General features: G+C 43.7%; 1 protein-coding gene across 2 annotated transcripts in view; it reads left to right on the forward strand.

Moving 5' to 3' along the window:
* POLR3A (RNA polymerase III subunit A) overlaps positions 1 to 26,670 on the forward strand; it is a 42,374-nt gene that overhangs the window by 13,278 nt on the left and 2,426 nt on the right. The window contains exons 11-29 of one of the 2 annotated variants that reach the window (XM_072131327.1): positions 2,768 to 2,908; positions 3,791 to 3,860; positions 3,937 to 4,064; positions 4,144 to 4,282; positions 4,387 to 4,551; positions 5,505 to 5,677; positions 7,306 to 7,417; positions 7,587 to 7,705; positions 8,750 to 8,887; positions 11,479 to 11,649; positions 12,508 to 12,621; positions 15,990 to 16,025; positions 18,674 to 18,760; positions 20,325 to 20,407; positions 20,597 to 20,767; positions 21,003 to 21,096; positions 22,753 to 22,845; positions 23,062 to 23,226; positions 25,586 to 25,750. In XM_072131327.1, the coding sequence (XP_071987428.1) occupies positions 2,768 to 2,908; positions 3,791 to 3,860; positions 3,937 to 4,064; positions 4,144 to 4,282; positions 4,387 to 4,551; positions 5,505 to 5,677; positions 7,306 to 7,417; positions 7,587 to 7,705; positions 8,750 to 8,887; positions 11,479 to 11,649; positions 12,508 to 12,621; positions 15,990 to 16,025; positions 18,674 to 18,760; positions 20,325 to 20,407; positions 20,597 to 20,767; positions 21,003 to 21,096; positions 22,753 to 22,845; positions 23,062 to 23,226; positions 25,586 to 25,750 (2,364 nt within the window). The remainder of the gene's footprint in view (positions 1 to 2,767; positions 2,909 to 3,790; positions 3,861 to 3,936; positions 4,065 to 4,143; positions 4,283 to 4,386; positions 4,552 to 5,504; positions 5,678 to 7,305; positions 7,418 to 7,586; positions 7,706 to 8,749; positions 8,888 to 11,478; positions 11,650 to 12,507; positions 12,622 to 15,989; positions 16,026 to 18,673; positions 18,761 to 20,324; positions 20,408 to 20,596; positions 20,768 to 21,002; positions 21,097 to 22,752; positions 22,846 to 23,061; positions 23,227 to 25,585; positions 25,751 to 26,670) is intronic. The other variant, XM_072131328.1, reaches the window with a different exon arrangement.

Below are 26,670 nucleotides of genomic sequence, written 5' to 3' on the forward strand. Positions count from 1 at the left end.
CAAACTGTACTGTATTTTATATTCCAACCCTTGTACTGGAAAGTGGAAATTCAATTTAAAATGCGTTAAAATTGACAAAAAAACCGGATTTGCGCCGTTTTCTTGTGGGCTCTGTTTTTACGTCACTCATTGTACTCTCCTAATAGCATCTCTAATATATTCCTTGGTTTGGTACGATCAAAGGGAGACCACATTTCTACAGGTTATATTAGGTATTAATAGATTTTACCAAAAATAGATTTTACCCCCCCCCCCCCCCCCCCCAAAAAAAAAAAATTATTACCTTTACCATATTTTGACTCCAATAACTTTTTCATACTTCGGAGCACGGAGTTGCCTAAAGTGTCATTTTTTTTTTTCCCTGCAAGAGCTGACGTTTTCATTGCTACCATTTTGGGGACTGTGCGATCACTTTTTATAATGTTTTGTATGTGTTGCGAAACAGCAAAAAAGTGGCAATTCTGACATTTTGAGCGCATTTTTCCTTTACGGGGTTCACCACCAGGAATAACCGTGTTTATATCTTTATAAATTGGACATTTTAGGACACGGTGATGCTTAACCCCTTCCCGACGCGCGCCGTACTAGTACGGCGCGCGCCGGGTCCCGGTGCATGGAGAGGGCTCGCGGGCCGAGCCCTCTCCATAGCCGGTAAGTCTTTGCTGCATATTGCAGCAAAGGCTTACCGGTAACACCCGCGATCGGTGCTAGCACCGATCGCGGGTGCTTTCACCGCGATCGCCTCCGGCAATGCTGCCGGAGGCTTCAAAAAGATGGCGCCGCATGGGCGCCGCCATCTTGGCGCGGATCTCCGCTCCCCGATGACGTCACGGGGAGCGGTGATCCGTTGCCATGACAGCATCGGGCCTCACGAAGGCCCGAAGCTGTCTCGTTTTAACCTATTCATTACAATGTGCTATCAGCACATTGTAATGAATGAGGAGTAAAATCCCCATATACTGCCATATTGCAGTATGGCAGTATATGGTAGGATCGATCAGACAACCTAGGGTTAAAGTACCCTAGGGAGTCTGAAAAATAGTTAAAGTGAAAGTAAAAAAAAGTTTAAAAAAAAAAAATTATATTAAAAAAACCTAAAAATTCAAATCGCCCCCCTTTCCCTAGAACTGATATTAATATTAATAAACAGTAAAAATCATAAACACATTAGGTATCACCGCGTCCGAAAATGTCCGATCTATCAAAATATAATAACGGTTTTTCACTGCGTTTTAACCCCGTAACGGAAAATAGCGTTCAAAGTCAAAAATGACATTTTTTTGCCATTTTGGAAAATATAAAAAAATTAATAAAAAGTGATCAAAAGGTAGCACAGTCCTAACAATGATAGCAATGAAAACGCCATCAAAAGTCGCAAAAAATGACACCACCCACAGCTTCGTACACCAAAGTATGAAAAAGTTATTAGCGCCAGAAGATGGCAAAATCAAAAAAAAAATTTTTGTACAGGAGGTTTTAATTTTTTTAAATGTATGAAAACATTATAAAACCTGTACAAATGTGGTATGCCTGTGATCGTAGCAACCCAAAGAATAAAGTAGACCTGTCATTTGGGGCGCTCAGTGAAAGCTGTAAAATCCAAGCCCACAAGAAAACGTCGCAAATGTGTTTTTTCACCATTTTCACTGCATTTGGAATTTTTTTCCCGCTTCCCAGTACGCGCCATGGAATATTAAATACCGTCACTACGAAGTGCAATTTGTTACGCAGAAAATAAGCCATAACAGAGCTCTTTATGTGGAAAAATAAAAAAGTTATAGATTTTTGAAGGTGGGGTGTGAAAAATGGAACGGAAAAAACTAAAAAAGGCCAAGTCGTTAAGGGGTTAAACAAGTTTTTTTTTTTTTCTTATTATTTATTGTTTTATTGTGTTGGGGGTTTTTGGGACATTTTTATGAATTTTTATTTTTCATTTTTACTTTTTTTTGTTTTTGTTTTTTTTTTCACATTTAGTTTATATGAACTAGTGATCATGTGAAAACCAATTAAATAAGTAATTTTTGGACAAATGCAAATATGCAGAAGACCCACACACAAACCATTTCCACACCTTCCATACTTGTATAAGCTACTTTAAAGGGTTATTCTCGTCTGGGCAATCACATTCAGTCTCATTAATCTGCCAAATAGAAACATTTCTTCTATTAGATGTTATTAAAATAATTGTTCCTGTGTGAAGATAATTTCTCATAAATGTAGTCATATGGTCCCTTAGAAACAAGACTGTGTCCTTGGATACGACCACCTCTGCTGGAGGAATTGCACAAAGAAACAAAAGGTTTTTGTATATGAAATGTTCGGGAGTTACTGCAGGTCCCGCAGCCGTCCTGTGGTAATGATCGCTGAATCCAGGAGGTCAGGCAGGACTCAATAGCGCATGTCTGGCCACTGCTGCCAGAGTGTGAGGTGGTCGTATCCAAAGAAGCCATCTCGTTTCTAAGGGACTACATGGCTACATTTATGAGAAATTATCTTCACACAGGAACATTTTTTTTAAATAACATCCAACTGAAGAAATGTTTACATAAGGCAATTGAATGTGAATGCCCCGATGGGAAATCCCCTTTTAAGCATTGAATAGGTTACTGTGACCCTGGTTCCCTTTAAAGAAAAGGTGGAGTTACTCTGTGTAATTCGGGTGCCCTGTATCTACTCCTGGGGGTGGAGATGCTCCGGGTCACTCATCTTGCGCATTAGATTATCTTTGTTGCCATGTGCATAACACTTGGATGTCTTTCCCATTTAGGCCAAAGTGAAACCACATCGAACCTTTCGGTTTAACGAATGTGTCTGCACCCCGTACAATGCGGATTTTGATGGGGATGAAATGAACCTTCATCTCCCCCAGACAGAAGAAGCGAAGGCAGAAGCCTATGTGTTGATGGGGGTAAGTCTTCTGAACTAGATCCCTACAAGTGGATACTTTGTAGTCCTGTTATAAAGCAATAATTACCTTATATACTTGTGTATAAGCCGAGTTTTTCAGCACATAAAAATGTGCTGAAAAACATCCCCTCGGCTTATACACAAGTCAATGCACTTAAAAAAAAATAATAAACTTCTACTCGCCCTCCCAGAAGTATATAGCCAGCCCCCAGTAGCATACAGCCAGCCTGCCCCCCCCCCAGCACTCCCTGATGTCGGCGCTTCCCGTCTTCCCGCGGCTCTTCTTCTCTCTTCTGTCATGGACGCGGCCATGTTTTCTTCCAGCAGACGCACATTATGACGCGGCTGCTGCTCACATCATAGTATGCCACGGCCAGGAAGATAACATGGCCGCGTCCATGACAGAAGAGAGAAGAAAGAAGAGGAGCCGCGGGGAAGAAAGAAGACGGAACACGCTGACATCAGGGAGTCGTGTGGAGCATCGGGACGCCGGAGGGGGAGTATATACATTTTTTTTTTTTTAAATTCGTGTATAAGCCAAGGTGACGTTTTTCAGCACATTTTTTTTTTTTTTTTTTTTTTGTGCTTAAAAACTCGGCTTCTACACGAGTATATACGGTAATATATAAAAATATTAATACTGACCCCTGCAGTTACCCTGAGAATGTGCCACTAATGCCGACCCTCCTTCCCAGGCCTCGGAAAGTTCTAGATATACACGACATCCACTGTAGAATGTCTGGCTTTGTTCACATGTGGCTGTCTGCCTCCCCTCTCCTGCCTCTGTACCGGACACAGTCATTAAAAAAAAAAAGTTGAATAAGAAGACAATTTTTTAAAAGTCTTTAGTTTTTCACCTTCCGTTTTTTTAACCTGCCTCTAGACTAAAGCGAACCTGGTCACACCACGTAATGGCGAGCCACTGATTGCTGCCATCCAGGACTTTCTCACAGGTAAGTCTCTTCTCCTGTGATGGTTGGGCCGTGGTGTAGCCTGGATTATGGGGGTAATGATGTCTTCTGTTACCAGCTGCATATCTCCTCACTCTGAAGGACACCTTCTTTGACCGTTCCAAAGCTTGTCAGATCATTGCCTCAATCTTAGTTGGGAAGGATGAAAAGATTAAAGTCCGCCTGCCCCATCCAGCGATCTTAAAGGTAGGCACCTGCGATCTATGTCGTAGTTATTGGGGGGCTTGTGTTTTGTGGCTTACGCTCATTTTCTTGATTTTCACAGCCAGTAACTTTATGGACTGGAAAGCAAATCTTCAGCATTATCCTGCAGCCAAGTGTAGACAACCCTGTCCGTGCCAACCTGCGTACTAAGGGCAAACAGTACTGTGGGAAGGGAGAGGACCTGTGCCATAATGACTCGTGTAAGCTTTACTCGTGTTTTCCTATTGAGGACAGGGACTTCTCATCCATTCTCTTCTCCTACCGACTGTAAAATGAACTTTTCCCTGCACGTTATGTCTTACAGATGTCACTATACAGAACAGTGATCTGATGTGTGGCAGCATGGACAAGGGAACTTTGGGTTCTGGCTCCAAGAATAACATTTTCTATATTCTTCTGAGAGACTGGGGACAAGTTGAGGCTGCGGATGCCATGTCACGTCTGGCAAGATTGGCACCAGTTTACCTGTGTAAGTCACTTACCTACATGGCACTAGGAGCTTAAAGGGGTTATCCGGGTTTTAAAAATTACTGTGGGCCGGGCTGGGGAGGGCTAGTTAAACATAATAATCAAGTACTTGCCTCCTCCGGCGTCGTCGATGTCCTGTGCCGCGGTCCGTTTCATCCGTGCCCCTGTTTGTTTACAGGGGCACAGAAGCCGCCCACAGGGAGCTTCTGGTCCGCGATGTGGCCGGCTCCACCCATCTGTCCCTATCTCTCAGCGTTGTAAGCACTGGCAGATGGTGTCGGATGGGAGTTTCCGGCTGGCCACCGGCGCACAGAGCAGACAGACCGCGGCGCAAGATATCAGCAGCGCTGGACGAGCTAAGTACATGTTTATTATGTTTAAATAGGCCTCCCCAGCCCGGCCCTTAGTAATTTTTAAGACCCGGATAACCCCTTTAAGGCCTTTTTCAGATGGACATGGAGAGTCGGATTGATGAGCGTTGTTCACCGCTCCATAGCATGGCATGGCGCCCGGCTGTAGACATTGGAAAAGATGGAGCCTGCAGTGTCTCTTTCCCAGGTATGGTATGGTGGCATACATGTGAACTCACCATACCATGGCCAGGCACCATAGACATTTGTGGGGACGTCCATGTGAGAGGGGCCACGCGCACACACTCCCCTCCCCGCCACACACACACCGTGTGCACCCCCATGTACCCATGATCATGACTGGATTATTTAGACATACCTGTAATCATTATTTTGTGGCTCCACCTTCTCTTCTAATTGGAGCTGCAGACTTGTCCATAAGAAGTGCCGGGTTGTGATATAGTCATTGTATTCCCTGTTCACAGCAGATAAGTGTTTTGCAAGTTCTCAAAAGAAAATCATCCAATCTTGCAGAAATGTATTTGTTGGATATTTTAAGATGACAAATCCTTAACATCTAACCTTCTATTTTCCTTTTGGTCAGCAAACCGAGGTTTCTCCATTGGCATTGGAGATGTCACTCCAGGACAGGGTCTACTAAAGGCCAAACAGGACCTGTTAGACGCCGGCTACAAGAAGTGCGATGAGTATATTGAGGCTCTGAATACAGGAAAACTGCAACAGCAGCCCGGGTGTACAGCGGAGGAAACATTAGAGGTAGGTCCTAGGTGTACGCATGCTGAGTGTTACCCCAGTAATCTCCCACAACATCAGCAATAAAACTTTATCAAAGGGCATTAGGAGATACAATGCACTTAATGAATACACATTTGCGACACAATTTGTCTGAATCCGTCTGATCGTCACCCCCCCTTCCATTTCTGTTGCATGAAAGCAGTACAGCTGCGACACAATCCCTAGTTAAATACCTGTCACAGCAGCGCAAATCCTGAAGTCGTCAAAATCCAACAAAATGCGATGCGCAGACCCTTAGTAAATAAGTCCGTGTATCTATGATGGAATTTGGGGAACCGCATTGATTTAAGAGTCAAGCCATGTGTCCTATGAGTAAATAACCACTTTTTGAGTGGGAGAGTGTTACTGCCTTGGTCCAGTCACTGAGAGGGGTACATCCATTCAAAATCTGGCTACGGTCTTCCTAGCGTAGTATGGAGTTTCGGTCAGTAAAGCGCGTTCTGCAGTGGATTGGAACAATTAGGGGTCTACCGGAAGGAGACGGAGCTTGGGGTCGTCAGGGACATCCTCTCCCATTTTGTCTAACAGAAATTTATGAAGCTGTTCCCAGAACACTCTAACCACGGGGCAGGACCTTATTAGAGGGAAGAAGATTCCTGAGGTCTTGGAGTATTTAGGACAGAGGTCCAGAAATCCACCAGCAGCTCGGTATGTTTTATGGAGTTATATACATACACCAGGGACATTGTCTCCCAGGTTGGTGGAGGCCAACTTAGGCGAAGAGAGAGCAAGATCCTACTCCTCGTGTGTCCGGAGCAAGGTCCCTCTCCCACCGTGTTCTTGCCGGTGCAGGTGTCCGTTTGATGTGAGTGGATAGGAACTCTCTGTACAGCCGGGATATGAGGGGTCTCTCCGTGGTCTGCAGGAGGAAGAGGGGAACAGGAAAGGAGTTTTCTGCCAACTGGTCACCCGGGAACTGTGTGTTTTGTAGCATGGCGGAGTGAAAGATATAACCGGTGGAAGGAATTTGGAAAGTCATAGGAATCTTAACTGCTGAAATGAGCAAAGAACTTCATGTGTACAGACATCTCCCCATATAGAACACCCTTCTGGCCCTCCATCTAGCTCCATAAGGCAGTAGGGAAAGTTGGCAAAGAGCTTAGTTATACCACAGGGGAGTTTACTTGTCAAACCCAGTAGCGAAGTAGTGGGAGCGAACTCCCGCGCGCAACAAAAGAAGTTGGTGCAGCATGGGGGGGGATGGTCCTTCCCCCCCCCCCCTCTCCAGATAGGAGATGTTCAGGTGAAGTATCATATATATATAGTCGAGTATAAGCAGAGGCACCTAATCCTAACACAAACTGTGAAAACCCCATTGTCATCCCTGGCGAGCACCGAAGTTTCATGGCTAACTGCTCTACAGCGATGACATACCGAAGTGGGAAAAGGAGACAGCCCTGGCCTCTAACCCATCCTCTAGCCAGCGAAAACTGCCTGGAGAGGAATCCATTTACCGGTCTCCGGCCTCCATGTCTGCGGCCATCATCGGGCATCAGTTCTTGATATTTCTAGATTTAAGAGTGTAGACGGGTAATTTCATACATGAGTGTGGTTTTTCTGTACTAGTTTTATTTCCTTGTTTTCCCAAGGCCTTGATCCTGCGGGAGCTCTCCGTAATCAGAGACCATGCCGGCAGCGCCTGTCTGAGAGAACTAGACAAGAGTAACAGTCCCCTCATCATGGCTTTGTGCGGCTCCAAAGGTACGTGACATATTACAGATGGCGGATATAACATGTCACCTGTCACCCTTACATGCACTCAAGACTTTTTGAAAGGGATGCACATGTAGGTTTTGTGGCGGCCTATGTGACCATTATAATATTATTATTATTATTATTATTATTATTATTATTATTTATTATTATTCAGGTTCATTTATTAACATCTCCCAGATGATTGCTTGTGTGGGTCAGCAGGCCATCAGTGGCTCTCGTGTGCCTGACGGCTTTGAGAACCGATCTCTTCCTCATTTTGAGAAACATTCAAAGGTGAGTTTGAGGCCGACCGGCAGGGAGTCTTTGCATCATATTTCTATATGATGCAAGGACTCCAGTTTTGTGCTACGTGTTTAGTCCCGTTTCCACAGGCCAAATACTTTTCGCGTGCAGCCGGCTTTAGGCCTTATTTGCATGGCTATAATTGTGGCCGTCATCTGGCCGTACAAATGGCAGAAAGATCACTGCTTCGATAGAAGTCTATGGCACCCCGCCAGTGCTGTGAGCTCAGTGTTCCCCCCCGAACTGTTACTGAGCCGCTCGGCTTCCATTGGAGAGGGGAGGTGAGTTGCGGTCAGCACAGGGGAGCGCACATCTGTGTGAATAAGGCCTTAGGCTTCATGCGTACAGGACATGGTGTTATACGGGCTGAAAACAATGGATCAGTTCCCGTATTTGTCCCACGTATGTGCCCGATTTCCCCACATTAAAATATATGGTCCGCGTGTCGCCCGTACAGCAAATGTATTTACCTTCCGTATTAAATATGGAAGTCATGGACTTGTTCCAGTCATTTAATATCGAGTTATTTAGCAGCCGATCTGCAACCACAGACAATATACTGATGGCACCCGTGTCAGTATTTGTCACAGCTCCATAGACTTCTATCGGAAGGCACAGGCTGCAAAACGCACAGCAATGCAACAAACCAAACCTTACGGATAAGACGCAGAGATGCTGACCTGTGGAATGAAAGCGGCAGTGTGCATGACTACATTGAATAACATTGATGCGTGAGGCTGCTGTATAAGGTATGCATGAGACACGTCCCTGATGCAGCATAGTGGGAATGTAGCCTTATAGTAACAGAGTTGATTGTGTTTAAAAAAGGAAAAAAGGCGCATTAATTTGAAAAATGTTTGAAAAAAAAAATCTATTTGGTTTCATGAATGCAGAGATTGCTAATAACTGGATACACTGCTGCATGACGGCATAAATTGATGAACTATTTGGATACTATATAGAGGCCCTGGTAGAGAATGGATATAGAAAATGTTGAAATAAGGTTTTTATTTTCTTCTTTCTTCCTATTTGTAGCTACCGGCGGCCAAAGGATTTGTGGCCAACAGCTTTTATTCTGGGCTGACGCCGACAGAATTCTTCTTCCACACCATGGCTGGACGCGAAGGTCTGGTGGACACGGCTGTAAAGACCGCAGAGACGGGTTACATGCAGGTGCGGCCTCCACGCTCTCGTGTACTGTATGTATGTATGTGTGTATGTATGTATGTATGTATGTATGTATTGAAGAAGAGAGAAGGTAATTGTGGGGGTCGGGGGTTCTTGAAAACCCAATTCTGGTTTTTCCATGGGGAACTAATTCCCTTGTCTGAATTCTTGACCTGGTGCTCCATGCAGTTTGGGAGTTCTGGCAGCAGCGCTGAGCAAGACCCGGACCTTCTTGTAGTAAGGGGACCTTGGCTGATCTGCTGCCTTAGGGTACATTCAGGTGCCCGTCTATGGGGACGTATATACAGGCAGTCCCCGGGTTACATACAAGATGGGGTCCGGAGGTTTGTTCTTAAGTTGAATTTGTATGTAAGACGGAACTGTATATTTTATAATTGAAGTTCTAGACAAATGTATTTCTTTTTTTGCCCCAGTGACAATTGGAGTTGCAAAATTTTTTGCTGTAATGGGACCAAGGATTATGAATAAATCTTCATTACAGACACCTTACAGCTGATCACTGCAGTCTGGGACTATAGTAACATTGTGAACCAAAATTGGACATACACAAGTAGGGAAAGAGAAGGAGTTATAATAGTGTAATACATCTATCACAATATACTAGTCATACTTCCCTATCGTAATTATACTCCATGAAGCTTGTTGGAAAGCATAAATACAACCTATTTTTCAACCCTCATAACCGGAGGGTGAGAGAACCAACATAGACAGCAAATGACATCGTAAATAGTAAAAAATTGTAAATTTTATTGAATACAAAATATAACGTACTGGTTAAAAAATGAGCCCCACTACAAAAGGGGGGACACAAGCAAGAGTTGCATCACAGGCAACAGATCAATACATCCATATATAAAAAGCATGTATGGGCATCCGTGGCCTTATACAAATATGCAATAGTGACATTGGGAAGCATGAAAGATGATAAGTCACATAGCCTGCAATTAAGGCATACATACTACTGTATCAAGCTTACCCATATTGAAAACGTTGCCCGAGATAGCAGCAACCCCTACGCGCGTTTCGGCTGGGAGACAGCCTTCGTCTGGGGGTGTGACGCGCGCGTCAGGGTTTGCTGCTATCTCGGGCAACGTTTTCAATATGGGTAAGCTTTTGTAGTGGGGCTCATTTTTTAACCAGTACGTTATATTTTGTATTCAATAAAATTTACAATTTTTTACTATTTGCGATGTCATTTGCTGTCTATGTTGGTTCTCTCACCCTCCGGTTCTGAGGGTTGAAAAATAGGTTGTGGCTATAGTAACATCCAGAGAGGTCACAGGGGGCAGAGGAGCCCTTAAGTAGGGGACCACCTCTATGTGGCCACAAGTAGATGGCAATGGCGGCCCGGCGGGGGTAAGGTGCCACGTGTGGCACACGTCGGGAAAAGATAGAACCTACTATATCTTTTCACGAGTGTGCGAACTTGCGCTGCTGTTTCATATGGAGGGGTGACCTCCTCCTCTCCAGCGCCCGTGTGAATGCACCCTTATACTGCTATCTCATCACTGGCCTGCTGGTTCATATGGCCTATCTGCATATTATACCAATTCAGTGAATAATAATAATTACTCTATATTATCTAGCGCTCAGAGATTAAACAGCGCTGCACAGAGTTTGCCAAATCAGTCCCTGTCCCCCATGGGGCTCACAATCTAATCAACCTACCGGTATGTTTTGGAGTATGGGAGGACCCGGAGGAAACCCAAGCAAACACGGAGAGAACATACAAACTCTTTGCAGAAGTTGACCTGGATGGGATTTGAACCCAGGACCCAAGTGCTGCAAGGCTGTAGTGCTAACCACTGAGCCACCGTGCTGCAAGGCTGTAGTGCTTACCATTGAGCCACCGTGCTGTCCTAATGAATACAGGCCAGTGTGCTGTGTGTGTGAGAGCATTGACAGTGCTCTTCAGTGAACCAGTCTTGGACAGTCCTCTTAGTGATAAGGCTAACCCTCCAATGATAACCGGATATAAGCATTTTAGGCCTAGTACAATCAAAGAAGGATTTAAGGTGCTGCCAGCTGGAACGTTGGGGTCTTTCATCTACAACTGAAGTCCTAATATTGTTAGTTGCAGTATGTAAATAGAGGCATTGTATACAATTTTCCAATATACTTACTGTATCAATTCCTCACGGTTTTCTAGATCTCTGCTTGCTGTCAATCTGTAGAAAGCTTTTATGTTTACTTCCAGTGGATAGAAACCTGACCATGGTCACACAGGTGCACGGCTCGTTATATCAGAGTCATCGGAGCTGTGGGTTAATAACGGCTCGTGCACCCGTGTGACATCACATGACTATGGACGGATTTCTATCCACTGGAAGTAAACCTAGAAACTCTGTAAAGTGGACAGCAAGCAGAGATCTAGAAAACCAGGAAGAATTGATACAGAAAGTTTATGCAAAATTGTATGAATTTTCCTTATACAAACCGTATCAATTATCTGCTGAAAGTGGACGACCCCCGTAGAATATGAAAATGATGATGAAGAATTGCTGTTATATGGGATATTGTATTTGGTACCATCTTGTCCGGAGAGGTAAGAGAACAAATTTATCTTTACCTTGCAGAGGCGTCTGGTTAAATCTCTGGAAGACCTCTGCTCGCAGTATGACCTGACCGTCCGCAGTTCTACGGGTGACATCATTCAGTTTATCTATGGAGGAGATGGCTTGGACCCTGCAGCTATGGAAGGAAAAGATGAACCGCTCGAATTTAAGAGAGTTCTGGACAATGTTAAGGTTTGGGGATTCTTATTTGTTAATGTGGTCTGTGATTGTATCAATTTTATTGTCCTGCTTGTAAATATGTTGCATTTTATAAGTTATCTTGACACAACTATATTTCAAGGGATTGTCCATTATCCCACAACTTATCCAGTGTATGTTCCTAGTGGGTACCCTAATGGGGTCACCCATATAGTTCTCGCCCTGGTAAAGTTTCTGTAATTCCTCTGGCAGCAGGACTTTGGTACTTTCTGTGATTTTCCATATCCTGCTGCCTTCCCTGTGTATGGGGGGGGGGGGGGGGGTTTGCCAACAAGAAAATGGTGCAAATGCGGTTTTGCACCATTTTCACAGCATTTGGAATTTTTTCCCACTTCCCAGTACATGGCAGGGATTATTAAATACAGTCACTATGAAGTGCAATTTGTAACACAAAAAAACAGCCGTCACACAGCTCTGTACATGGAAAAATAAAAAAGTTATAGATTTTCGAAGGTGGGGAGTGAAAAATGGAACTGAAAAAACAAAAAAGGGGCAGGCCGTTAAGGGGTTAAATCCCCAAATCCTTATTGCGGCTTCATACATATTTGTGTGACGTTTTGTCTTGGAGTCTTTATCCAGCGGCTCTGGAGTTTGATAAAGGGAAGGTATCAGAAAGGTGTCGGGTTTTCTGTGAGGACGCAGATGTTATAGGACCTGCCATATATATCCGTTAGTGGATATGCGCACGTCTGCTCAGAAGCCGCTAAGAATAACCAACCGTGTAGCCGGCGGTAAAGTTTTACGTTCATGTTTCATTCTTTTAGTTCTGTGTCGATTTCTGGTTAGGACTGTAATACCATAACTTACATGGCGACCTGCTGACTTTTCTAGGCCGTGTTTCCCTGCTCGGACGAACCAGCCTTAAGTAAGAATGAACTTCTTTTGACTACGGAGTCAATTCTGAAGAAATCCGAATTTTTATCCTGCCAAGACTCTTATTTGCAGGTAAGGAAAATGTCATTTCTCCCTCTTAAAGGGGTTTTCCCATCTGGACATTTACATTTAATTCATTTTCCATATGTAAACATTTCTACAATTGGATGTTATTAAAAAAAAATGTTCCTGTGTGAAGATAATTTCTCATAAATGTAGTCATGTTGTCCCTTAGAAACAAGATGGCTTCTTTGGATGCGACCAACTCACATTTTGGCAGCGGTGGCCAGACATGCGCTATTGACTCCTGCCTGAACTCCTGGATTCAGCGATCATTACCACAGGACGGCTGCGGGATCTGCAGTAACTCCCCGGACATTTCATATACAAAACCTTTTGTTTCTTTGTGCAGTCCCTCCAGCAGAGGTGGTCGTATCCAAGGACACAGTCTTGTTTCTAAGGGACCATATCACTACATTTATGAGAAATTATCTTCATATAGGAACATTTTTTTTAAAAAAATCTCTAATTGAAGAAATGTTTCTATACGGCAGATTAATGAAACCGTATGTGAGTGCCCAGACGAGAGGAGAATACCCCTTTAAACGGAACCTGTCACCAGGAGAGCCATTTTTAGCCCTCCCCCAGTCCCCACAGAGCATAGTACATACACTGCCAAAGTGTTTTTGTATTAAAAATTGGTTTTACAGAAAAAAGGATCTGTTATATTGTACCTTTCATTAGCATCTGCTGTGTGACTAGGCAGTTGCCCACTGGGAGGGGCTATAGAGGAGCAGTCTCCTCCCCCAGCCTTGGGAAACCGCTCTTCCATGTGTCCTTTTCAAATATATGAAAACGCCCATCACTTGGCTTAGTGACGCCCCCTGCTCCTCTACAGCCAATGCCGAGTGAGGGGAGTTATTCATATATTTGAAAAGGACACGTTTCCCAAGGGGGGGGGGACTGCTCCTTTCCAGCCCCTCCCAGGGGACGAGTGCCTAGTCACACAGCAGATGCTAATATAATGTGTATTGTGTACAATGTAACAGATCTTTTTTTTCCGTAAAACCAATTTTTAATACAAAAACTCTTTGGCAGTGTATGTACTATGCTCTGTGGGGACTGGGGGAGGGCTAAAAATGGCTCTCCTGGTGACAGGTTCCCTTTTAAGTATAACTTCTCACAAGAATAAAAACTGAGCTGCGACCACAAGATTTCTTTTTTACATTGCACAAGACATTGGTGTCCAATCTTGTAATCTACAATACAAATTCTATTGTGTGAACCTGCCCTGACATTGTTTCCAGCGCATATTATTGGCCTTGAGACGTATGACGCGGATTTGCTTTCTATAGTCTGATCTCGCCGTTTGTGCAATCCCTACACTCAACTCCTGCCGACTACAAGAAGAATGGATACCGTGTTATCACTTGTTAGATTTATGACCTTGCAAAGTTGTAGCGAGGACACATGAAACATAATAACCAAGGCTGAGTTCAGAGATTCTACTAGAAGCCTTTGTTCCAGAGTCTACTATAGGAGGCGTTTTCACTTGGTGCCCGTCATTTTCATTATTTATTCTGCTATTGTTTTCCCATCTATACTATTTATGACATGTACACAGAATCGGAGAATCTACGCTCCCATAGAGTTGCATGGAGAGTAGCCCTGAGATCATGTCCAGCACCTCTGCCCCCTCCACCAACCTGTCACTTGCATCCACCAATCAGAGGATGGGAATGGCTTAAAGAGGTATTCCGGGAATATGAATGTCTGACACAAAATCCCATGACGCTATAAATAAATGAATATAACAAAACTCAATGTCATTAGTCACAAAATGGAGCTTAAATAGTTTGATTTTATGATTCACAAAATGTTATGGCCTCTCTGTAGTATGAGGAGTTATCACCAAGATGGCCGCCACTGGAAACTACAAGTCCCATGATCCTTTAGTTGTCAGTAACTCCTCCTCCCTCGTATTCCCTGACCCCAGTGATGATGTAACAGACTGTCCTGCTCTGTTACCATAGTAATGATGTGTAACTGCCATCACCACACACCGGCCATACTGGATGCACTGCAACCAACCGACTACAGACAAACATAGTGGTGATCACATGACCTGCCCAGGCAGCTGCAGGACATGTGATGTGGACATGTGACCAGCGGCATCTTCTGTCCTGTGTCTTCTCTCACTCGGAGGAGCCCTTTCTGTGGGCACTCGGGCCATCACCAGAGATGACTCCAGGTATCTTCCTGCAGTCCCAGACAGCCCAGGACTTGCTGTGCACAGAGCTATTTCATAGTGACAGCTGTACCTGGGACTATTTTCTGCTTTATTGGTGCCTCAGGGTCTGGTATCAATGAAAACTGTGACAGAGAAGGGAGTATAAATCACTAATTACATTTCAGTGTTGGCACTTTGCGATAAATAATTGAGTCTTTGTTGTAGTTTGGGCACTCGGCCTCTAAAAGGTTCGCCATCACTGCCCTAGAGGGTCTGAAAAATAGTAAAAAGCTAAAAATTCAAATCGCCCCCCCCCCCTTCTCTAAAACTGAAATAACAATAAACCGTAAAATTCATAAACATGTCGGGTATTATCACGTCCCAAAATGTTCAATCTATCAAAACGGAACTTTTCTCTCCAGACGGAGACAGTGCCCCCTTGTCTTTTTGATTTGATTTAATCTGGAACAACTTTCCACCATATTCTTTGTATGGACCATTCATATATTTATATCAATTAATCATCTCCCCTCGTAGTTGTCTCTCTACCAGATTGAATAAATCCAGTTGTTTAAATCTTTCCTCACAATTGAGACATTTTGCTATTTTTTTTTTCCTGCTTTCTAGTACATTGCAAAGTGCAATTTATTACACAGAAAATAAGACCTCATGCGGCTCATTATATGGAAAAATCAAAGGTTTTTTTTAATAGATTTTTGAATGTGGGGAGTGATAAATGAAAACGCAAAATCATAAACAAAAATCGTGAAGGGGGTTAAGGCTTATAAAACTCTGTCCCCAAAGAGTAAAATTACCCATTGCACATATAGGTACTAGAAATGTATTAGTGATGGTCCATATACAGGGGTCCATGTTATGCAGTCTCACAATTTAATATGGACACAGAATGTAATTGGCTTTACACGATTTATGAGTGAGCTACAGGATGATTCATCATGCAACGGCCGCACTGAACAGGTAATTGCTTTGATACATCCTAAATATCTGAAAGGTTTCAGGTTCCCACAATGGGGGGGGGGCTGTGCCCGCACTGGGCTTCCCTTTCATGTCTTTGGGAGACCGTGTGGAGGTGACATTTATTTTTGACATTCTGTGGATGTGACATGAATAGTTATGATGGGGACATTATGTAACTATAATTTGTTACTTATTGCGATATATGTTGGTAACGACCTCCTCTGTTTTGAAGTCCCTCACAGATACAGGGTTCAGACGCTATTACGAGGTAACTGGGGCACGGGGTGACGTCTCTGCTGTGTGTGTGTGTTTTTGTGTTGCCTTATGATGGTCAGCATGCCGCAGGTTACAGCGGATCCGTCCACTGGTTTGTACTGCCTTATCTTGGTCTCGGGTCCCTGCATCATTGGGGACGCTCTTCTTCTTTTCATGCTGCAGCAGGAGGTGTTCCCTGCACTATTGAGTGTTTGAGGTGCATGAGATGACAGGCTATAAGGATCAGGGGAGGGGAGAGGCAGGCCCGGGGGGAGGGGGGGCAAGTGCAGGGGCCCCTGGATCAGTTGTACCAGTGTCTCTTTAAGAAAGAAGGCGGCTGAGGAAACGAGGAAAGCTGAGTTTTTTTCTTTCCCGTAGGGGGGGTCAGTGTGGCTATGTAGGGGCCGGAGACAGTGTGGCCACTGGAGGGGGGGGGGCACTGAGGCTCTGTCGCCCAGGGGCCTACTAAATCCTGGGGGAGTCCATCATTCATCATCATAGGGCACGCTCTAGGATAAGGACAGCATAAACCTGTATGTTTTATAGCCCATTTTACCGCGCTGGAGGAGATCAAAATTGGATCAGATTAAGTTGATTAATGTGAAAGGGAACCCATCATAAGATTTTACCCTATTAAACTACAAGCCCCTTACTGGGAGGGTGTGAAATGTCCTTTTTAGAATTTCATCTTGTGTATGTAACATCGCGTCCATTTAAAATCTGCATGGAAGTTCGGTGAAAATGGGCAGCGCCATATTTTGTCCTTAGATGAGTCGAGTTTAGAGGCTGCAGGGGGCAGAGGTCACACTAACATTTTTCAAGGACAAGTAAAAATATTCCTTTTGCCATTTTTTATTCTTAGCCAAGGAGCAGTATGAAATTTTCAGTGTAACAAATCTCTATAGGCAGATATAATATTAGCAGACAGCAATGTATGCAAGAAGAGGATTACTGCCCCTGTCTTCTGTGCTTAAAGAAAATCTACCGTCAAAATCCATCGTGATCTACCAAAGACCCTTACTCATAGATCCAGGCACCGTGACTGTGGTAATCTTGTTAACCATGTTCTTCTTCTAAAATCAACTTTTAAAATTAAGCTAATGAGCTTGAGGGCTCTGCTGCTAGATTACACAGCGGAAGGAGGTGGCAGAGCGCAGGGGGAGGTTTTGCTCATTATAACAGCCTGTGATGCTGCGGTGAGAAGCTCTGGAAACACCCATTATTAGCATCATTCTAATAGTTGATTTTAGAAGGAAGGGGCCATGGTTACCAAACCAGTGCCTGGATCTATGTCTTGATGCTTGATTATGATGGTAGATTTTCTTTAAACCTAAAATTCAGGCGTTGTATTTTGGGGCTGTTGTGACAGGGGACTGATTGTGTTGGCTCCCTGTCAAAGTATAGAATGGATACATGGATTTATCCAAATGAAGAAGCATGTAGACGCGTCTGACACTGTACAGGCATTAATGCAACCTCTGGCAAGGGGATGTAACTTCAGATACCCCTATTTTGATTCCCCTCCCTTGCAGCCTCCTAACATCACTCATCTTGGGCAAAATATGACTCTTCTGTTTCCATTTGTACACGGACTGGCGAGAGTTCACATATGATGCTACAAAAGACGTTTAGTACTGCACCTGTGGTAAAATCTGGTCATTGAGACCCTTTAATCCTATATTTGCAGTGTCAGCATGTATTTTGTCCTAACGTTGCATGGTGAAGGTGTGTAGTTGCGTTTTCTTATCAGCTGTAACACGCTGCTGACCAGATCCACTGACTGTAAGACCTCGTGCACACTTTGCAGGCCGCAAACAAGGAACACGGTCACTTTTATTTTGAGATCTTCCGAGTTTGGCTAATCCTGTAGGGGAGTCCTATGCAGCAGGACTGATAGCATTACACGAGAAGTTAGTACATCAGAGTATTTTCACACGAGGGAGTACGTCACATGCCGGGTGCGGGTGCATGCAGAGGGCTCACGGGCTGTATCGCCGCGTCCGAAAATGCCCGATCTATCATAATTTAATACCTTTTTTTTTTTTTTTTTTTTTTACTGCGTTTTAGCCCGTAACAGAAAATAGTTCCCAAAGTCGAAAATGGTGCGCTTTTTTTTTTTTTTTGCCAATTTGAAAAAGCTCCCCATAGCTGCGCACCCTCATCCGACATGCTGGCATTCTGCATTCTGCCCGCGGCTGAGCAGCTCCGAGGCTTGTCGGACAAGGGCGCGCCGCACACAACTGGGTAGGAGGTGTAATGTGGCTACTGGGGCGTGGAGTAGCTGCATAACAAAATATACATATTCCCCATAAAGTGTAGCAAAAGTTAGCGGGGACGTGAGGATTAGCTCCCTTACATCCACCTACCACCCGATCTATCTTTATAGGTAGGATCGTGATGGAAGGTTCCCTTTAAAAAGAAATGTAAAGATAATAAATGATCGGAATAAGGGAAGGCGACCAGAATCCTCTCGCCAGGAGCAATGCGAATATTTACCAGTAACCTAAAGGGAGTCTGGGCAAGGCCATACTAAATCCTACATCTCCACATCTAGGTACAGGCAGGAGACGAAAATGTATACAATCAGAAAATAAAAAAAACTAATTAGAAAACAAATTTTATTTTTTTTCCTTTTACAAATTGATTCTTTTTTTCTTTCAGGAAATTAGGAAGTTTGTGAAGGCGATTTCAGAGCGAATCAAGAAAACCAGAGACAAATATGGCATCAATGACAACGGCACCACAGAGGTAACGCATCGCGAGTCCATCGGATGTAATTAACATTTTGTATTTGTGGATTTACACGGAAGTCTTCTTGTACCGTGTCCTCAGTGGCACAGTCCACGCTCGGTTTTCCCTCTCTGTATGAGGCTTTGTCTCTTTGGCTCTCACTGTGCGGTCCCAATGACACTTCTCCTTTAGTTTTTGGGGCAATGTGATTTTGGAGATCACAAATCTGTATAGCTTTATCTTTGAAGGGGTTGTCCAAATTTTAACAAATATATACCGTATATACTCACGTACAGGCAGTTTTTCAGCACAAAAAATGTCCTGAAGAACCCTAACCCAGTCCATGATGGGTTAAAAACTTTGTACTCACCTTTCCGATGCCCCCTCTTCCTCTTCCTCTTCCTCTTCTGTCTTCAGCTCTGTCTACGGCGACGGGACCACGCTGGGGCTATATACAGTGGGGGCAGGTGGCTGGCTATATACAGTGGGGGCAGGTGGCTGGCTATATACAGTGGGGGCAGGTGGCTGGCTATATACAGTGGGGGCAGGTGGCTGGCTGTATACAGTGGGGGCAGGTGGCTGGCTGTATACAGTGGGGGCAGGTGGCTGGCTGTATACAGTGGGGGCAGCTGGCTGGCTGTATACAGTGGGGGCAGCTGGCTGGCTGTATACAGTGGGGGCAGCTGGCTGGCTGTATACAGTGGGGGCAGCTGGCTGGCTGTATACAGTGGGGGCAGCTGGCTGGCTGTATACAGTGGGGGCAGCTGGCTGGCTGTATACAGTGGGGGCAGGTGGCGACCAATGCATTTTCCAACCTCTGCTTATAGTCAATAGGTTTTTCCAGTTTTTTGTGTTAAAATTTGGGGCCCTGGATCAACTTATACTCGTATATACAATATGTATCTGGGTGGTGGTGGGGGGGGACAGAGCCACGGCACGATGGGCCACGGCAGCGCTGGAGGAGTTGAGCTTTCGTTCTTTTTTGTTTTCTTAGCCCTCCCAATTAAGAACAAATAAATTCCAAGACTTAATGATAAAAATGACAACTCAGGGGACTGAGAATTAAACCCACATGTGAACTATTGGGATGAACTTGGGATCACCAGGTCAAAAAAATGCACAGAAATTTTTTAAGGGTTTGTCCAGGTTCAAAAATGATGTAATTTTACAATAATGGCGCATGTCGGGATGCGTAAGATATTATAAGATAACTTTTTCATACGTAACAATCTCGAAACTCTACAACCTTTTGATCATATTGAATTCAAAATAAATTATTGGTGGGATAAAAAGCATTCATTCTGGCTTTGGGATGTTTTTTTCAGTTTTGGGGTGTATTTTATGAAATCCTCGGTCCTTTGGGGATAGCCAATATTTTCGTGTGTGTCGGGTAAAGGTAGTGATTTGTATTGTGCACTGCTGCACTGTAATACAATTGTTCTATGATGAGTCACTATGACAGTTCGACAAAAAAAAAAAAAAACTTAAAATACTTTTGCCAAAAGTTCTAAAGGTTTATTATTATGCATTTATTATATTTTTGTTATTCACATTCCCAATTTTGTCTCCTTCTAAATCCCAGCCACGCGTTTTGTACCAATTGGACAGAATTACCCCGACTCAGCTGGAAAAGTTTTTGGAGACCTGTCGAGATAAATACATGAGGTATGAAACCCATTCGTTATTTATGTGCTGTATTATGGCAGTTTATAGTAATCCCAGAGGCGCCTGTAGGGTGACTCTCCCACCATCTCACTGCTGTAAGTGTATGGCCATAGGTTATAATGCGGACAGTGTATGTAGTGGGCATCGGGAGGAGACGCGCGGTTTCTTATCCGTTTTTGTTTTTCTTAGAGCTCAGATGGAACCCGGTTCTGCAGTAGGAGCTCTGTGCGCCCAGAGCATCGGGGAGCCAGGAACACAGATGACTCTGAAGACCTTCCACTTTGCTGGCGTCGCCTCCATGAACATTACTTTGGGTGTTCCTCGTATCAAGGAAATCATTAATGCATCGAAGAACATCAGGTGTGTGATTGATCCTGCGAATGATACATTTATTTTATATCAGTCAATTATTCTCCACCAACGGGAGCCTCCGACTAAGACTAGGAAGTGACTGAGGACCCCAAAGGTCTAGGGAAGTGATGGTTTCCTATTTGGCCGTATAATGAGGGGCCCTCTACGGCCGATACTCTGGGGTTACGGTGAGACAATCCTTTTATTATATGATGACCTGTGTCATTGTTCTTGTATATTTCAGTACTCCAATAATAACTGCCCACCTGAACAGAGACGATGATGCAGACTTTGCCCGTCTAGTAAAGGGCAGAATAGAGAAGACCCTGTTGGGGGAGGTAATTTTGGGAATCTTCTGCTCCTAATATTGTGGAATGTGCTGTATCCTCTGGATGTAAAGTGTCTGGGCTTGTGCTTTCACATTTAAATTGACATTTGGATCACAGTTCATTTTAGTAGCTTTACAGAAGTGTGTAATATTTAACCCCTTAACGCTCCGCGCTGTACATGTACGGTGCAGGGGTGCGCGGGGTGTATGAAGAGGGCCACTGACTCATTGTAATGAATACTGTGCAAAACTGCATATACTGTATATGGTAGGAAGGATCAGACCATCTAGGGTTAATGTAGCCTACAGGGTCAGACACATCAGCTATTGCCGCATCTATCAAAATATAAAAATGGTTATTACCGATGGTGAACCACATAACGGAAAATGGCGCCAAAATGTCCCAATCGCGACTTTTACACCATTTAATATCACATTAAAAAATGGAATAAAAAGTGACCATAGTGTCGCACAGTCCTCAAAATGGTAGCAATGAAAACGAAAAAATGTAAAGCAAAAAAATTACACCTGCCCCAGCTCCATACACCAAAGTATGAAAAACGTATTCGTGTCAGAAAATGGTGATTTTTTTTTTTTTGGATTTTTTTTTTTTCTGTTTTGTACACATTCATTTAATTTTTGAAAAATGTATTAAAACGCAATAAAACCTGTATAAATATTGTATCTCTGCGATCGTACCGAACCAAAGAATAAAGCAGAGGAGTTATTTGGAGACACGGTAAAAGTCGTAAAAATTGAGCCCACGAGAACGTGACACGAACATGCTCCGAAAATGCCCGATCTATCAAAATATAATAACGTTTTTTTGTTGCGTTTAACTCTGTAACGGAAAATAGCGCCCAAAGTCCAAAATGCCACTTTTGCCATTTTGAAAAATATAAAAATATCCAATAAAAAGTGATCAAAAGGTCGTACAGTCCTAAAAATAGAAGCTTTGAAAAAGTCATCAAAAGTCTAAAAAAAAAAATTACACCACCCACAGCTCTGTGCACCAAAGTATGAAAAACTTATTGGCGCCAAAATCAAGAAAATATTTTTGTACAGGAGGTTTCATTTTTTGTAAATGTATGAAAACATTATAAAACCTGTATAAATTTGTTATCCCTGTGATCGCACCGACCCAAAGCATAAATCAGACCTGTCATTTGTAGTGCACAGTGAAAGCCGTAAAATCCAAACCCACAAGAAATCGGCACAAATGTGTTTTTTCAGCATTTTCAATGCATTTGTAATTTTTTTCCCGCTTCCCAGTACACGGCATGGAATATTCCATACTGTCACTATGAAGTGCAATTTGTTACGCAGAAAAAGCCGCCACACAGCTCTGCACATGTAACAATTACAGTTTATAGATATTTGAAGGTGGGGAGTGAAAAATGGAAAAAAAACAAAGAGCCCGGTCGTTAAAGGGTTAAAATTATTTGTGGTGTAAAACCGTTCCCGTTTCATAGCCCAGGCTCCTTTGTCGTACTAGCCATAAAAATGCCTGAAACCTTGATGGTGCAGACAGGTTTTTGGAGGAAATTATGACGGGTTTGTGTTGTATACGGATTGATACATTTATCCCATTGTCTATTTATCAATGCGAAGACTGAAGGGTGACGGCAAACCGGTCATACATTGTTTCATCTTTGTCCTGACCTAGATATCGGAGTACATAGAAGAGGTGTTTCTTCCTGATGATTGTTTCCTTTTGGTGAAGCTGTCACTAGAACGTATCCGGCTGCTGAGGCTGGAGGTGAGGGAATGTGTGTGTATGTATGTATGTGTGTAATGTATGTATGTATGTATGTGTGTAATGTATGTATGTATGTGTGTAATGTATGTATGTATGTATGTGTGTAATGTATGTATGTGTGTATGTGTGTATCTATGTGTAATCTGTGTGTATTGTATTATATTCTCGCTCAGGTCTGTCTATGCTCTTTACATCTTGACATTTGCTGTTTTTTAGGTGAATGCAGAGACTGTAAGATACTCGATCTGCATGTCTAAACTTCGTGTGAAGCCCGGAGATATTGCGGTCCATGGCGAGGCTGTGCTTTGTGTTACACCCAGAGAGAACAACAAAAGCTCAATGTACTACGTCCTACAGTCCCTGAAAGAGGAGCTTCCAAAGGTCAGCGCTGCGCCTTGTCTGCTCGCTCTATGCTCGTATCTATAAGTGACCACAGGAGCTGTATAGCTGTATACATCTGTTGGACGGGGATTCTGAGAATTGCCCAATGTTAGTTATGAAACTGCTGAGACCTGTTCACACAAATCTTTTGTACATAGTTTTAGTATTGGCTTCTCTGAGGTGTTCCTGAATACTGACTTGTCCTCCACATCCCATCCCTTCTGCTTTGAGAGATGACTGTAGATGTCTCCATTATAGGCACCTACTAATGATGGGCCTTGAGGTCTGTTATGCCCCTAGATGCCACGGTAGCAAATTAGGGACGTTAGCAGGGGAACACAGATGTCCTCTTCCTTGGTTTAACAAGGGGTGACCTAAGGATTAAAGGAAATTTACCATTTGTTTTATGCATTGTGAACCAAACGTACCTGGAGAATGCTGTAGCTACACTGATGCAGAAACAGATCTTGTTTAATCCCTGAATTGGGTGATGTTGCTGAAAAAACTATTTTAAAATTATGATAATGAGGCTCTGTCCTGCCCGCTTTGTCCTTCTTCTACTACTCTAATTACACACTGCATCAGAGAATGATGTAATCAGTCTGTTGTACCTGACAGGCAGAAGTAATCAATCCCCCCACTTACTGTATATGAGTCATCCAGCTCAGGTTGATTAGTCCTGCCTGAAAGTAATGTGTTTGTGTACAGCAGCATGATGGACACCCAGCTTCTGCTGAATTTCCGGAATTTTTTAATAGTTTTTTTTGTGCAAAACCACTTGGATCAGGAATTAAATAAGATCTGTTTCTGCATCAGTGTAGCTACAGCATTCTCCAGGTATGTTTGGTTCACAATGCATAAAAACAAATGGTAGATTTCCTTAAAGAGAACCGGTCATGCAAAATAGCCCCCCTAAACTAAATATATTTTCATACACTGCCATTAGAGAGCATTGCCTCTATCCCTTCATTGTCCCTCTACATGCCTGTAAACCTAAGCAATGAGGTCCTAAAGCTGTATGCAAATGACCTGTGAAATGTCCAATGAAGCATTAGCATATTCAAGCTGTCCAGCTTATTCATGAATGGGAGGCACAGCCACACCCCCAGTGCATGACTGACAGCCTGTATAATGGTGTGAGGCTGTATAATGATGTGCTTCCTGGTGCTGGTGACCACGCCCCCTGCAGCCTGTGTGTGCATGTGTGTGTGTGTATAGGAGAGATGCAGCAGCTCCAGGCAGCCATGTTACAGCAGAACATGTCAGGTACTTGTGTAGCTGATGTCTGTGTCTCTCACCTGTATATTAGGAGGATGCAGCATGTCAGCAGATGCAGCACACACACCAGCAATGCTTTACTATACATTACAGACAGACATGAGCAGGGGGAGGAGAGCGGAGGGGGAACAGGGGTGACATCACTGCCTCTGACCATGTGACCAGCCTCATTTACATGATAAAAAATATGTGATTTTACAATGATTAATGTATGAAATAACTAGATAAAGGCTGGGATGGGATCCTTGTGAGCTGCTCCAACAGGTAGAGGTGACAGGACAAGTGACACAGACCTGATGACAGGTGTCCTTTAAAAGGGAACCTACTATGTGATTTGATGCATTATGAGGCAAACATACCCTGAGACTGCTGTAGCTGCACTGATGCAGGATCATATCTTGGTTAGTCCCTGAGCTGAGTGGTTTTGCTGATAAAACCATTATGCCATTCAGGACCTTGGAAAAGCTGGGTAAGGCTGGCTGACACATTACACAAGCTAGAAATGACGAATGGCTGAAAGTAAAGCATGACTAGTCAAGAACTAATCAACCTGAGCTGGGACACTCATACTCAGCAGCTGGGGGATGGTGCAGCAATTGATTATTCTGTCTGGCAGGAAGAGAACTGCAGGAGATGATGATGCAGTCAAAAATGTAGTCATATGGTCCCTTAGAAACAAGACTGTGTCCTTGGATACGACCACCTCTGCTGGAGGGATTGCACAAAGAAACAAAAGGTTTTTGTATATGAAATGTCCGGGAGTTACTGCAGGTCCCGCAGCCGTCCTGTGGTAATGATCGCTGAATCCAGGAGGTCAGGCAGGACTCATTAGCGCATGTCTGGCCACCGCTGCCAGAGTGTGAGGTGGTTGTATCCAAGGAAGCCATCTCGTTTCTAAGGGACCATACCACTACATTTATGAGAGATTATCCAATTGAAGAAATATAAGTTTGCATATGGCAAATGAATTTAATTAAATGTGAATGTCCGGATGGGAAAACCCCTTTAACATAAACGGGGGTTTAGCGGCCTAAGGCGTGACAGACCTGCTACTATCTACTACTCTTGTATTCTGGTTTAGGTGGTGGTTCAGGGCATCCCGGAGGTAGCACGGGCCGTCATACATATTGATGAGCAAAGTGGCAAAGAGAAGTATAAACTTCTGGTGGAAGGGGATAATCTGCGTTCCGTCATGGCTACCCACGGAGTGAAGGGCTCTCACACCACATCAAACAACACCTATGAGGTAAAGTACAAGGCTTTTATGTTGTACGTGGTCTCCATAACTCATTAACTAAAGCTGGGAAGCGGAGTGGATGGTGTGAATATAGACTCTATTTAACCCTTTGCTGATAACTAATGTAATAGTATTTTGGGGAGCGGTAAGAGGAGGGCGTATGGGCTGATCCGTTACATGTGTTAATCTTTTACATTCTGCCAAGAAAGCTGCCAGCAGCATGTCACAGCCTACGGCATCAGGGAGCGGCTGGGTCTTTATATGACCCCAGGACTTGTCATTTCTGCAAATCTGTTACAGTGTGCCTGTGGCACAGTCTAACTGATCATGTGCAAGAAAAATGCCATATACTGCAGAACGGCAGTATATGATGGGAATTGATCAGGCCCCCCTAGGGTTTAAATACCTTGGGAGAGTCTAGAAACCGTAGAAACGGGGGGAAAACAATAAAAAATTATTAACTTGTTGGTTATAATTCCGTCCCAATCCATCAGTATATAAAAACGGTTATTACCAGCGGTAAACCCGTAATGGAAAATGGCAACAAAATGTTGTAAACGCCACTTTTTTTTATTTTTTTTTTTTAAACCTATATAAGGCAGCATTCACATTGACATATTCCTGCACGGCTACAGCCAGCCAGGAAATACATCTGCCCGCGATGGAGAGGAGGTGTGACCCCTCCCCCTCTTCATAGCAATGTACAGCGTGCGGGCCATAACACTGGAAAACATAGGACATATACTATCTTTTTCCCAAGTATGGAGTGGTCCATGCGGCGCCGTATTGGTCTGTGTGGCCATTGTCGTATATGGGGGGCTTATTTAGAACCACAAGCTTGCGGCCGTACATACGCCCCCCTACGGTCGTGTGAATGTGGCCTAAAATCGGTATTCCTGTAATAACACCATCCCAGGAGTAAAGGGGAG

Source organism: Engystomops pustulosus, chromosome 11 (assembly GCF_040894005.1).
Source record: "Engystomops pustulosus chromosome 11, aEngPut4.maternal, whole genome shotgun sequence".
Taxonomy (NCBI): domain Eukaryota; kingdom Metazoa; phylum Chordata; class Amphibia; order Anura; family Leptodactylidae; genus Engystomops; species Engystomops pustulosus.